Source organism: Pinus tabuliformis, chromosome 7, assembly GCF_031772625.1.
Source record: "Pinus tabuliformis cultivar Carrire ecotype Pingquan chromosome 7, CPIR1, whole genome shotgun sequence".
NCBI lineage: Eukaryota > Viridiplantae > Streptophyta > Pinopsida > Pinales > Pinaceae > Pinus > Pinus tabuliformis.
Window position 1 is genome coordinate 1,078,143,018 of NC_142293.1, and position 15,399 is coordinate 1,078,158,416.

The 15,399-nt window shown below is 40.7% G+C and overlaps 1 protein-coding gene across 7 annotated transcripts in view; it reads left to right on the forward strand.

Annotated features, from left to right (window-relative positions):
- The window catches only part of ASG2 (transducin family protein / WD-40 repeat family protein), a 397,489-nt gene extending 382,885 nt beyond the window's left edge, over positions 1–14,604 (forward strand). For all 7 annotated transcript variants that reach the window (XR_016266869.1, XR_016266868.1, XR_016266870.1 and 4 more), the window contains one exon: positions 14,141–14,604. Coding sequence is in view for 2 of the 7 variants with exons in the window: in XM_089459351.1 (XP_089315477.1) it covers positions 14,141–14,222 (82 nt within the window). In the remaining 5 variants the exon portion in view is untranslated. The remainder of the gene's footprint in view (positions 1–14,140) is intronic.
- The last annotated feature ends 795 nt before the right edge of the window (positions 14,605–15,399 follow it).

Sequence of the window (15,399 nt, forward strand, 5' to 3'; positions counted from 1 at the left end):
TAGGATAGACTGGACGAAGCCTCAAACTTAGTAGTCTGGAAGGCTAAAATCTTATCCGTGCTTGACAAAAATCGTGTCAAGCACTTCGCCTTGAAGACGATAGCGGTCCCAGTTGACCGGGTTGATAACGACGGGTACGAGGATGTAATGGCGAGGGCTAAGAGTATAATCCTTGACAAGGTCAAGGACCATATAGTACCACATATTGCCGAGAAGAACACGACATAGGAGATGTGGGAGGTCCTGACAAAGTTGTATCAGCATACTTCCGTGCAAAGGAAGATGCTCCTAGAAAATCAGTTGCAGTCATACCAGATGCAGAAGGGAGAACAAATCGACACCTTCCTCAGTCGATTGAAGGATATCCGAGATTAGTTGACTTCCATAGGGGCCATGCAGGATCCAGAATTGATGGTGAGAACAGCCCTGAACGTAGTCTTAAAAGACTGGGAGGTGTTTGTCCAGAGTATACTGGGCAGGGCGACCCTTCCAGATTGGGAGGAACTATGGATGGCTCTTTGCCAAGAAGAGATCAGGACGCTGACCAAGACAGGAAGCAGCGGCAAGGGGATAAGAATCAAAAAGGAGGAAGAGGTGGATGCTGCCCTAGCATCTGAGGGAAAGCAGAAAAAGCGGAAGAAGAAGGACCTCTCCAAGGTCAAATGCTTCCACTGTGGAGAACTGGATCATTATGCGACCCAGTGTCCAAGGAAGAAGAGCAAGGGAGAGGCCTTCGAGACCAAGGCTGCGCCATCAAGGGCAGAGAAGGAAGTGGAGACAGACGATGACTGTGCCATGAGTGCACACACACCACTTGAGTGAAAGTGGGGAGACATCGAGATGTAATAAGACGGACTACAGGCAATGAGGCGCAGGATCCTCGAGGTACCCAACCTCTTGGATTAGTCCTTTGCTACGAGAGCCCTAAAGAAGAGTAGTAGTACTGGCGATGTCAATAGAGACGGATGCAGATGGAGCGACATAGGGAGCTACAGTGCAAGATTCCCAGGATAGCGTGATGCAGTAGTGCGAGAAGCACAAGAGTGTTGCACTAGTGTAAGATGGCACAGAGTGGTGTGGAACGGTGCGTGATGCATAGAGTTGTTGCAGCAGCGCAGAGGTCAGACAGGGAGCACTTGTCAGCAATAGAGGGAGTTTCAACATCGAGGGTGTCTCTAGCTTGACAGAGATGTCAGAGTTGGGAGATCAGTTACTTCTCAGTAACTGAGTTGCCGTGTAGTAGTTAGCAGTGGTTGTGCTATGGTCAACATGATGAGAGGGGTTGTAGCGCAGATGCAGTAGTGGCAGTGGCAGGGCCATGGGCAGCAACACAGATGTAGAGAGAGTTGCAGTACGGATGCAGCAGTGGCAGTGGCAGGGCCATGGGTAGCAGTACAGGGACTGATGCTGGATGATCAGGGTGATACTCAATGAGGAGTATTGCCAGAGCATAGTCCTCACTAAGAGGGAGTGTTGATTTGGGGTAGCATCGGATGTGTTGTAGCCATGAAAATTGGTGGAGAGGCTAAGGCGCATGAGATCTCCAATACCTAGTAAGGGTTTGGGCAGATTCTAAACAGTTTGGGAGATATTAAAATAATTAATATTTTTAATGGAATCCCTAAGTATAAATTTAGGGAAAATAAAATATTAATGTGAATTAATATAACACTGTGTTAGAAGGGTCCAAAAGTCATGGATCAAGCTACAGTTAATCTTAGCCGTTGATTAGGGTCTTAATCTCAACTGTTGAATTGTCAACGAGAAAAGTATAAGAAAAGGCTTGAGGGTCACTTGGAGAACACACCAAGAGATCAAGATTTCGACTTTCTAGGGCTGGGTTTGTTGAGAAAGTTGAGAGAGTAATCAGAGTTGCAGCTGAGGGGCAATGAATACAGAAGCAGAGAGGCAGAGATAACACCGGGAGGATCAGTGCAGTAGCTGGAGAGGGATGCAGAAGCAGCCAAGGGTTCATGTAGAGCCAACCAGGGCTCATGCAGAGGCAGCCAGGAGCTGTGCAGTGCCTCAGAGGGCCAAAGGACTGACGCAGTGCCTCTAGAGGCTGACGCAGGCCAAGCCACAGTGACGCTGGGCTAACACTGGGCCAGAGAGAGGCTGACGTTGGGGTTTCGTGGGGCAGATTGGAGCTGTGGAGATACCAGAGTGTTTATCTGGGGTTCCAGTCGAAATATCTACTTTTGAGTAGAGAGGTACTATTGCCGAGATTTTTCTCTGTTGGGTGAGCTGGATTTGGCACCTAGATTGCATTCTGAAACTACTTAACAAATCAAACTCTTAGATAGTTGCACCAGTTTTCCCGCATTGGGTTTTTCCGGGGACATTAGTCCAAAAACAACGTTGTCACTTGTGTGCTTGTTTCTGTTTCCTTCAGTTGATGAGCTGTAATGTGTTGAGCATGCACTCGTATTTATTTCCAATGTTTACAGGGTAAATAACTTGTTAATTAACATAACAAGTAGGTAGGAATAAATCAATAAAGTACATGAAGGGTTTCAAACAGTCAGACTTAGAAATTCCAACATGTCATATATGGAATATGATGACTCATGTGGTAGGAGCTTCTGACTTTCGAAAGCAATGGGATGTCCATCCTGTGACAAAACTGCTCCAACTCCCACCTTGGATGCATCGCACTCCACGGTGAAGGGCTGGGAAAAATCTGGGAGTGCCAAGACCGGGCAACTGCTTATCACCTCCTTGAGGCGATTAAAGGCAACCTGTGCTCCATCAGTCCATGCGAAAGCCCCTCTCTTGGTCAAATCGGTCAAGGGTGCTGCTAGCTGTGAGAACCCCTTGACAAACTTCCTGTAGTAGGTGCAAAGGCCCAAGAAATCCATTAGCGCAGTCACATCTCGTGGTACCGGCCAATCTCGAATGGCCCATATCTTCTCCGCATTGACCTTCACCCTGTTAACACCGATGATATGCCCTAGGTAGAGCATCTTTGTCAAGCCAAACTTGCACTTGGATAGTTTGGCATAAAACTGTTGCTCCTCCAAGATGCGTAGTACCTCCTCCAAGTGCTGGAGATGCTCCTCCCATGTCCGACTGTAAATTAGAATGTTATCGAAGAAAACCAACACAAACCTGCTCAACTATCCCAGGAAGACATGGTTCATGCATGACTGGAAAGTGGCTTGAGCGTTGGTCAGCCCAAATGGCATGCCCAGGAACTCGAAGTGCCCATAATGGCACCAGAAAGCTGCCTTAGGGATATCCTAATCCCTCACCCTGATCTGGTGGTACCCTGAACACAAATCAATCTTAGAGAAGTACTTGGCTCCTCTAAGCTCATCCATCAACTTATGTATGTGGGGAATAGGGTATCGATTCTTCAATGTCTTCTAGTTGAGGGCCCGGTAGTCAATGCACATACGAAGGGTTCCATCCTTCTTCACCAACACTACTGAAGAAGCGAAGGGACTGGAACTTGGCCTGATATGGCCCAATGCTAACAACTCTTGAATGGCCTTCTCTATCTCATCCTTATAGGCCTTGGGATGCCTATAAGGGGTGGTGATCACTGCTTGCACTCCCGGATCTAACTCAATAGTGTGCTCAAATCCCCTGTGTGGTGGCTGCCCTAGTGGAATGTCCCCAAACACAACTGTGTATCTGTCCAGTAAGAACTATATGTCTGGTGGTGGTGGCTGGGTCTGCCCCCCACCCTCTGAAATCCTCAGCTTTACTACCTATGCAATGTCCCCATGTCGTGGATCTGCCTCCATCCTGTGGGCCGAGACTGTCTGAGGTGGATAGGACTACATGCCTCTCAGAACTACCAATTTTCCATCCGGTCCAATGAACTCCGTCTTTGGCTTCCTCCAATCTATCATGACTCGCCCAAGGGAGTACAACCACTAGACACCCATCACCACGTTGGTGTTTGGCACATCGACCACAAAGAAATGGTTCGTCATCGAGTAGTTCCCCATAACTACTTTCAAGGTAGGCACATATCGAGTGCACTGTATCGTACGATCATCTGGTACTAGGACTGAAAAGCCCTCGAGCTCGGCCGTGGTGAGGCCCCTCCTGTGAACCAATTGGGCATCTATGAAATTATGGGTAGCCCCACTGTCAACTAGGACTGACACCTTCTGCCCCTATACAGTGCCTCTGATCCTCAATGTCAAAAATTTGGGAATACGCATAAGGAAGCAAGGACTCCCCTAGATGGGGCAAGGGATGCCCCTCCCTATGGAGGTGGTGGTGGTGGCCCTCTATTTGTCAGACTCTCACCATCTTCCACACCACACTCCTGCTCCACCTCGTCCTCCTAGTCATTGTCAAAAAAGACCTCAATATAGTGTGCTCTACCAGCAGTGCACCGATGGCCTGGTGCCCAGGGCTCCTTACATGCGAAGCACAACTTCCTCCTCCTGAGGTCCTTTCATGTCTCATCATCTAGCTAGCCTCACCCCTGTGTGGTCCTCTGAGGTGGAGGTCTAGTCTCATGCCCCTTTTGTGGAAAAGGGGTCCATGCAGGAAAAGGCGCTCTAGTCTTGGGGATGGCCCCCTGTAGATCTCTGGTGCACAAAACTACCTCCTGCAGCGTGGAGGGTCTGCGTGACTTCACCAGTCCACGCAGGGGCTCAAGTAAGCCCTCAATGAAGGTGTACACCCTCCTAGCCTCTGATAGATCCGGAACCATCACTGATACTTGCAGAAACTCTGAGATGTACTGGTTCGGGTTGCCTGTTTGGCGCAATTGGGTCAGCGCTCTGAAATGGGCCTCTGGATCTCTCTAGTCAAAACGCTCCACCACCCTCCGGTGAAGTCCTCGTAAGAAGCCACATTGGCATGCCCTAGGGTGGCCAAGCCATGAAACCACCAATCATGGGCTTCCCCCTCCATGTGCAGCATGGCCATCTTGATGGCCTCTTGTTCTGTCATCTGGTTGAGTTGGAAGTAGGTGTCCATATTCTCAACCCAAGTCCTAGTCGTGCACTTGGTAGTGCCATCAAAAGTAGGGAAGTACATCCTCCCTATGGTCCTTTGCAGCTCATAGTTCTTCTCACTCTGCTTGAGCTTGCAGAAATATCTGAAAGAGAGTGCTTCCTTGAAGTCTACATCCATAGACTGCCACTCTCTGAAATAGTCTCCCATGTGAATGGGGTCTTCACTCCTTGCAGGTTCGATTTGTGCCACTGGTATGAAAGAAGGCAGTGTGGCACGAGTTGGCCCACTAGCTGATGGGTGTTGCGCTGCTGGTGAGGGATGATCGAATGGCTGAGAGGCTCTAGAAGTTTCCCCAAACAGAAACCCTCTAGGGGTGGTCCTCTCTTTGTTCTGCAACTTTATCTTTTCCATCATATCTTTGTGACCCTTGGCTAAGTCATTCAGGGCTCTCAAGAGGCTGTCGAAAGCCATCTCTTCCATGCTCTTGGTTTCCACCATGTCCTCCTCTTCTACCACTGCTTTCCCTCTATCCTCTGTGTCTGGAGTAATCTCCAACTCTCTTTCTCTGCTCCGGTACCTCTGCCTTCGATATGTGATGTTCTGTTGATCCCCTTCTCTTATAGGAGACAATCCCCACCACTGAGCCAAGAACTAGGCTCTCACACCACTGTAATGTTCCTAAGTAGGAATACAAGTGATAAAAAGCAAATAATCTTTGCAGCAAAATATAAAAACGAAATACACATTAAACACCCATGGTAATGCTGCAAATAAGGAACTGTTGAGCCATTTAATTACTTCTTTGAGGGAAAAATATAATGGATAATAGAATGGTGCACCTGGGCTTGTCTCAATGGACAAGCATGACCAAACGCAAGTGAGAAATGGCTGAACCGATGACTATTCCAACTGTTGCACCAATCGACACTATGGTGCCCAGAAAACTGAGTTTTCTGCTAAGTTCGAATGACTGGAAAGTCCACTTCCTATGCTCAGAAAATTATAAGCTTTTAACTCTGGACTACTTGGCCTAAACCCAACAAAACCCACGAAGGAATTTAGCTGGTTTAGACTTTTGAAATTTGACCCCCAAGGAGCCCAACGTCAACTGCAACTGCAAAACTCGGCCTGCTGGAAACTGCCTGTAAATCCTCCTAGATATAGTCCCAAAGTGTTGGGACGACCCCTACTATGAATCCCCTGACTTTTCGGATGGGCTTCTGGACTGTAGCACCTGCTCCTAAGCTCCATGAAAATGCCTGACTGGCCCTCTGCGCTCTCCCCAAGCCTAGTAATTCGAACTACTGGGATGCTGGCTCTGCTGGCTCCAAACTCATAAGAAATGTTGGCCTACTGCTGCTCTCCCAATCCTCTAACTCTCCCAGCAAAAGTCTAATCACTAATGGCTCCAACTCCTCCTGCGTATTCTCCAGTGAGCCAGAAATATGCACTCCCTGTTTGTGGCTGAATGGTAGTGTTGTAATACACTCCCGGATCTCTTGATATGCTTATGGAGCTGCCTCCCTAGGGCGGGCACAAAAGGTCCCCCAAAGGAAAGGTTGAATCTCTCGCTTGAGAGATTCGTGGCTAAACAACCGGTTGACTCAGCTAAACAAAATAGTGAACAATCAAGTAATTTTGATTGCAAGGTGTAAGAATGAAACCAAATGAGAGCTTCCGTCTCCTTTTAACTCCTTGGGCCTTCCTTGCTTCATGTGGGCCCCTCCATCCAGCTATTCAACTTCCCTCCAAGCCATTCGAATAGCCCAATTTGAATTCACATGTGGGTGGCCTCCACATTCCAGTAGCAACCAAATAAAATCGAATTTCCTCCTAAGTCCCTATGTCAAAAATGTTGGGTTCTTTTCCTTAGCCAAAATTGTGCAAAATTGTGTAGCAACACCCTGTTACAAATGTATTTGAGAAGGGACATGACAATCAACAACACGATTTAGTTAACTCATTAAATATTACAATCATATATTCAAGCCACTTAAAGCTTTTGTGCTTCCATGTACAATTATTTTCGATCAGTACGAAGACTGTAGGATTTCCTTTTACACCAAACAAGTATACAATTAAAATTGTTTATCTAAGATTGCTGACAATGGAAGAGGAAGTGACTAAACTATGTGGATCATAAGAATATTTTTAAATCAAACATTGAAAATAAAATAGTGTATTCTAGGAGTATTAATTGACAAAATCAACCAATTTAAAAGTTGTTACAGGATTAGCATACATTATTCAAGAACATAATATTGGTCACTGTTAGATTTGTGTAAGAACTAAATTTTTCGTTTGACTTTTGTTGTCAAAACTTCCACATCAACCTTGATGAAATCTTCCTAGAACACTTCTCTGAACGTTGCCACTCACTGTGAACCACCCTGCCTACTCCTTGGGTACTCTCCTTACCCGGTAAGCCTCAAGCAACAATGGGGTTGTAGAAGGAGAACAGATAACTAGCCATCTAGAGAAGAGCCAAATCAATTTATGTTAGGTCCCTATACTACTAGTGTAACCCCTTATTGTTATTAGGACAACCCCTTTATTATATTTTTGTAACTCATAGATGCCCACTATTGTTATTGTTGTGCCCTTACATTATTATTGTTATGTTGGCTCTGATTATATTATGACCCCTTAGACTCCTATATAGAGAAAGGAAGTCTTGTCATTTGTAACATCCAAGAATTGTTCATTTGTGTAATGTAAAGGAGGTTGCCCCCTCGAAGAAGCTTATTTTTAAGGCGTTCGTCTATCTTTTGTATCTTTTTGTGCATTGGATTCATAACATTTGGTATCAGAGCTTTGGATTCTAGGGTTTCGCTGCTCCAAACAGGCTAGCGTGGAATTTTCACTATAACGTTTTTGCTCTGAAGTTTCAAAAGCTAGAAAAAACCCATTTGAGAAGAAATCAGTTTGAACCTCGGGTCCAAATTTCAAATCTTGTCGCACTATATTTGCGGAGATATGATCTGAGGAATTTAAGCTTTTTGCAAGCTCCAGAATTCCATCTCAAATAGGTCATCATGGAAGTTTTGCTATAATATTTTTTATACGAAGGTTCAGACTCTGAAGTTAAAACCCATTTGAACTGAAATCTTGGTGAAGCTCGGGTCCAAATTTCAGATCTTGTCTCGCTATATTTTCGGAGATATAATTTGAGGAAGTTAGGGTTTTTGCAGACCCCCAAATTACATTCCAAACATGGCACCTTGGGAAAATCATCATAACTTTTGTTTTGAGCATCAGATTGAAATTTTGTAAGAAGTTTCAAAAAGAGGACTTCCTGTAGTTTTTTGTATATTAGTTTTAGGTACTAAGGTCGAAACAATGAGACGTGGCATGTTGTACAAGTTCGCTCTATTGAACTAGTCTATAATCAGGTCACCGTGGGAGATTTGGCATAACTCTTTCTTGGATAATCAAATTCTGATCAGACTTGTGGGGTTAGAAAGAGAACTCAGAGAGCTATCATAGGAAGAAATTTCAGAACTTGGAGATCTGAAATTATAGAGTTATAGTCGTTTCAAGATCGAGCTCCTAAAATCAAGAAAAATCGAGATGACGAAGTTTGATGGCAAGGATTTGGTAAATTGGACAAATGGAGATATTTTGATCTACATGGTGTACCACTGTTACAAAAGGTATGTTTTGCATCTTCATATTTAGAACAAGATCAATTTTTATGCTATAAAGGGCTTTGTTCTCGTAAACCACTTGTTACATGGTCAATTTTCATGGAGGAAATTATAGCACATTATGAGGATACAAAAAGCAACACCACCTTTAGAGCAACAACACAACAATTGGAAGAAAGAAAAGAAAAAGGACTTTGTTACAAAATGGAAAGAAAAATTATGTCAACAAGGAAGTCTACCCCTCACAACTATAAAGATGGAAGTGTTGTTTCTCCTAGCCTTCCACAACCTACAAGGCTTACACGACAACAATTGGAAGAAAAAAGAGAAAAAGGGCTTTGTTACAATTGTGATAAAAAATACATTAAAGGTCATAAGTGTGCTGAGAAGAAATTATTTTACATTGATTGTGGAAAGGAGGAAGAAAAGAATCAAGAAACGTCAAAAGAAGAGTATATACACCAGGAACCAACCCCAGAGAAAGAAGAAGTGAATTTGACCACATCTTGTAAAGCATTAGAAATAATTACTACTCCTTAAACTCTTAAGGTAGAAGGACATATCAAGAAGAAAAAGGTTCAAGAAGTGAAAGACTACATCAAGAAAGAATAAATGAATCTGACCATATCTTGTAATGCAATGGTCAGAATTACCACTCCTAAAACTATCAAGATAGAAGGACATATCAAGAAAAAAAATGTTCTAGAAGTGAAAGATCACATAGAGCACCAAGAAATGAATCTGACCATATCTTGTAATGCACTAGAAGAAATTACCACTCCTCAAAGTCTCAAGATAGAAGGACATATCAGCAAGAAAAAGATTCAAGTAGTGAAAGATCACATCGAGCATCAACAACAAGTTCTCCAACTTTTAAAGGATAACGCCACTTTGGTGCAGAATCGAATGAAACAATAGGCATATCAACATCACGGTGAAAGACTTTTTGATGTAGGCAATTGGTTATTTTTATGGCTACATCTTAATCAAGCTATTTATGAGAAGGAAATGTTGGCAATACTACATGAACTTAAGAAATGACGACCTTACCTAATGGGAAGACACTTCAAGATAAAAGTGGATCATGATAGTCTTAAATACTTTTTAGAACAACTATTATCTATAGAAGAACAGAAAAAATAGGTCATAAATATGTTGGGTTATGACCTTGAAATCATCTACAAAAAAGGGAAGCAAAATGTTGTTGTAGATGCACTCTCAAGAAAGGATGAGGATGTGGAAACATTGTTTTATGCTATTTCTATTATCCAACCAGATTGGAGAAACGAAGCAAGGGATGAATGGAAGAAGGATGAAGAAGTGTGGCCACTCATTCAAAAGTTGCAAAAGATCTCAGTTCAAACAATATTGTCAGAACTTGATGAGGAAGGAAAAATCATATTGGAACCTAGAGCAGTCACAGAGACAAGAACTCGATAGCTACGAAATCGATTAATTTCAGAGTATCTCATCTAGTGGAAGAACTTACCCGCTAAAGATTCCATATGGGAGGATAAGAATTTTATACAAAAGCATCAAGAACTACTTAAGCGTTGAGGACAACACTTTTTGAAGGAGAGGTACATGTTAGGTCCCTATACTACTAGTGTAACCCCTTATTGTTATTAGTACAACCCCCTTATTATATTGTTGTAACTCATAGATGCCCACTATTGTTATTATTGTGCCCTTACATTATTATTGTTATGTCGGCTCTGATTATATTATGACCCCTTAGACTCCTATATATAGAAAGGAGGTCTTGTCCTTTGTATCATCCAAAAATTGTTCATTTGTGTAATGTAAAGGAGGTTGCCCCCTCGAAGAGGCTTGTTTCTAAGGCGTTCATCTATCTTTTGTATCTTTTTGTGAGTTGGGTTCATAACAATTTCAAAAGGTTCCCACGTTGAATACAAAATCTATACTTGTCAATTACACTAATCACACAATAGCAGTTGTAGCTTTAGGACAATCATCCATCATTAGGGTGCATAACATGCCTTTTTCTTTAGATTAGACCTCTTTTCATAGTAGTTTTGCTGAGGCGACTTGTCCTTCAATGCAATATTAGTAATTTCCTAAATTCTATTTTCCATATTATTCAACCTCCCATGTCTCAAATTTTTACCCATATGCTCAAGTAATTCTCTTTTCTTATTTTATTAAGAAATGCTATTTTTTTCTCAGTCATGACATGTTTCCTAAAATTACTCATAATGATCTAGATTACCAACGAATCTATTAATAACCATTTGAGAGAGGAGATATTGGCAAGGTTGGAACAGTGTGTCACAAATATCAGTTGTAATATGAACCTCCTCATTGTAGCTCTGGCAAATAAGCTTGGAATCAGAGAAGATAAAGGTTACAACTTAGAGGTCAGATCAAAGGAAAAATTGAGGGATCCAGAACCAAACGAGGAGTCTAAGAGAGAACTCGAAAAAGAACGACCCAATTCGAGTTTCATGAACCATTCACTGTCCCTATTCAAGATGCAAGCGAAGGTCAACATCAAGCCATATTAGGGTTTGATTGACACTTTGGAATTGAATCACGGGTTGCTATAGTTCAAGATTTATTTTAGTATTCATCATGTAGAGGAAGAACTGAAAATTTATTTCGCCTGTCTGAAACTAGAAGGCCATGCATTGACTTAGTGGGAAAGACACATGGAAACCCCAAGGCTAGAGGGGGACTTTGCAGTAGCTATTGGGAAGATTTTAAAATTCTCATAAAGTCCCAGTTGTTAATTTTTCTTTGAACATAGCGCCTGAGAATATGTTAACCTCGCAAATTGTAGATCTACTTATTAAATGCACAACTAAGTTCTTAACTTAATTAGCGGAAGCAAAATTTCACATAACCATTGTGAATCACACTAACACAAACATATTTTTCCCAATCAACAATTTTCATGAAAATTTTGAACTTACTTGGCCTCTTGCCTTGGGATAATGGCCCAACTAAGAAAGTTACAAATATACAATGCTTTGAATTTGATCCAACAGATCAAGCCCTAGATTAGTCATCGATGTCCTTGGCTGATCTAGATCTCCAATGCTACACGTCACTTGCAACTTCCTTGGACTCAAAACATTAGAACGGAAGTCCTTCTCCACCTCTCACTGAGATGTCTCTCTCAATGTTTTGTGTTGTTGTATGGTGTGCCTTCTCCTCTCGTTGGCCTTGCTTTTATAACTTTACATTGCGCTGAATCCCTAACCCTAATCTCCAAAGTGAAAACCGAAATTATATCTTGCCTCACTTGAGATCAACAACCAAGATTAAAATATAATCATTAAAGTAATTTACATTACTTTTCTTATGTTTACTTTAGGTCAATTAGCCAACATAATAATTATGTGATTTTTCCTAAGTTTTAAACTTAGGCTATGTTACATTAGCAACTTTCTCGCATTTGAGTATGTGTTCTAAGGAGATCTTGGGAGACTTTTGCGTGCCTAGACACATAGACCTGTGCATAAGTACTTTCTTGCGCTACAAATACCAACACCACTTCTAACCTATTGGGTATGTATTGGTCCAGTTGGATCCAATGATGTTACTTCAGGCAGAGACAAGGGCAAAGTGTATAGGAGTACACCAAAGAATTTAAGAAGATGGCAATAATGTTGGATATTTCTTGCAAGAACCTAGATGTACTCAAGTATTTGGGGGGTCTACATAGTCATCTATGAAAGCAAATGATGTTGTTAAAACTCATAATGGTAGGATGAGACTTGTGTACAGGCATAGTACTTGGAAAGCATAGGCCAAAAGAAAGTGTAACCAAGTAGTTCAAAGAAGAAGGAACATTGAGAAGCTTTAAAAGAAGGGAAGTAGAAATTGAAAGGGGAGAGGGGAAATAGACAACAACTACACACCAATGCAAAGATCCCAACAACCACCACAACCATTGTAACGTCGATGATCATACAAAGGATGGAAATTACATCTAGAACTCAACTCAAAGAATCAGGAGAAAGACGCGAAGAAGAAAAATACCATAGCAACAAATTCTAGCAATCAAGTGGAAAGTAGTTCGGATGTGGACAAGAATATTGTTTGTACATCAATGCAGAAGGGGGTGATTTGACTAACCTTCAACAATAAGAAGAGAAGGAGATGACCAAACTCTTCCATATAAAGATACAAGTCAAGAAGATGAAAGTTGATGCTCTGTTCAACTCACGATTAGAGGCGAATCTCATTGAAGCAAAGTTGGACAACAAGCTAGTATGAATGGTTCGGGATCATCCTAGTCCATATCCATTGGAATGGGTAAATAAAGATGCAAAAATCAAGGTAACAAAATAGTGTAAGATACAATTTGCTACCAACGTTGATTTATTGATAAATAGAATTTAGGATGCAGAAATGAAGGTAACAAATAGTGTAAGATACAATTTGTTATCAGTGAGTGTTATTGGAATCGAACTAGTGATAGAGCTGGAAAACCTTGCGGACTAGGAAATAGTTGATACCGGTAAATAAACCAAACCAAAAAACAGTTGACCAAAAAGACATAAAATATTCAATTTTTTTAAAGAAAAACATATATATTCATGTTCATCCATTTGAATCCAAACCATTTATACACAAATATGCAAAAGTTCTCTTTTATATACCAAGTAATAGTGCATATAACCAAAATTTCACTTAATGTAAAACATCACTGAAGCAAATACATCAAGAAGTAGGCTCTAAATGACCTCTATAGTCTAAAATAACATGATACTACAATAATGCATTTACAAGCGCTAATAGTCATCATCGGAATCATCATACTCTTCATTCTCATTTGCTGAATGAGTTGCATCCAAGTTTGCAATGGGATCACTGCTTGATTCCCCTGACCCTAAAAGTGGTACTTGTGATATATCTCATTTATGATGATTGGTAGATCAAAGAGGTCATTTAAGTGCCACGGAAATGTTCTTTGTTATTAATATTTACGCTGCCCTTCTCCAAGTTGATTACGGCTGTGAGGTCTGCCTTAGGGTTTAAGTAGGCTTTTTTCTTTTCGTAATTGAGATTTTTTTTAACCTTTTATCATCGTATTTTATGAAGAAATAGTGAAAGGTGCTGAGAGTCTTCAAGGAAACCTTACTCGTGTCTCCTTTCTCCAAGACATGTACTTATCTCTGGAGATGTTTCTCCCTGCGAATATATATATAGATCCAATGGTTTTGTCCAAAATCAAAGGTGATCTTACTGAATAGGAAGTAAATCCATGTAGTTTGATAACCCCGATATTTCCAGTAATACAATTTTAAGTGTTGCTAGCAAATACATATTTATTGTACATCATTGTTGAAAGGAACGATAAATGTAAACGTTTTCTATACTGATAAAGTGTCACTTCTCCCATTGATCGGAGAATTATGGAGGGACATGAAATGAATACTGCTATAACAACATAGTATCTGCCTTAGAAAGTATATATTCTTTGGACGTACTTGGTCTGGATTCTCTTGTTTTCAGCTACTAATCTTGTGCTCAATTGGTTATTGTCATGTTGTAAACACTTAAATTTTTTTCTGCCCTGATTATTATTATGCATTGTGCAGGCCATTCGAACTTCTGCAACGCTTTAGAATGCATGACGTTGGTGAAGGGACCGTACATCCCTTTGAATGCACACAAAGCTAACCTTTTTTTCAAGGCTCAAACGATATTGTAATTTTTCTATCAGAAATGAATCGTTTATCTTGAGAACGAAGTAATTTCTATAATTTATTGCTTGCCTTTCCAGGCAAATGCAAATATCCTGTAACATATTACCATCGTCACATTGTAGTCGATCTGTGTGCTTCATGTGGTTGTAATGGATTGAAGATCCAGGGACAAAATAAAGAGAAATCTATTGCGTACTGCCCTTGAGACGCGCTGATTGCATTCATGGCATAGCCTAACCAGTAAGTTAGCAAATGAAATTTTGTTGTTCGGCCCTATTTTTGTATTATGCTATTATAATTGCAAGTTCTTTATTTTTTTAAGATCAATCATGTCCAAATGCTACAATACTCATTTATTTTGATCTCTTTTAGAATGTGGGAAAGTCCAGTGCCAACCCACATGATTTTGACATATCGTTTGTTAAGTTTTCTAGACGTAGTATCTAGTTGTGATGATTAATTGTTTACGTGAACATGCATATTCTATGTATGGTATTGCCAGATCTTTAAATAGATTTGTTTCTATTTTGAGTGTGCCATTGAGATATTATCTCGAACAGCGATTTTTGTGAGATAGTGATTTGTTCGGATCTTGAGTGTTTGATTGAGATATTGTGTATAGAAATTGTGTGTTCATCTTTGGGCAACGGTTTTGAGATATATATAACCATTGAACTTGATGGAAGAAGTCAATGATAGTAGCTGTCATATAGTGGAGTGTAGGTCAATATTTCATTCTGTTTTATATTTTTCTCTTTATTTATTTTATATGGTAAAACTATCATATAATTTAGTTTATTGGTTTTGAGACTTCAGTAAATACTGTAATGGATGGAGAGCATGTTAACAATCTTTGAATATGGTAAAACTATCATATAATCTAGTTTATTGGTTTTGAGATTTGATTAAGTAAATCTTGTGAAGGATGGGAGAGGATACGAACATAATATTAAGGTTATGTTTTGAGTAGTTGAAATGTTATGATAAAACAACATATACATAATGTACACCAAATATGAGCATGGAGCTCATTACCCGAAGTGATAATAGATATGACATGAATCAAGTTTTATGTCTACTTTAGTAATGCTTACTATGTTTAGCCAATTTTTTGAACTAAAAAGTACTAACTTCTTTGCATTGTATCTTCA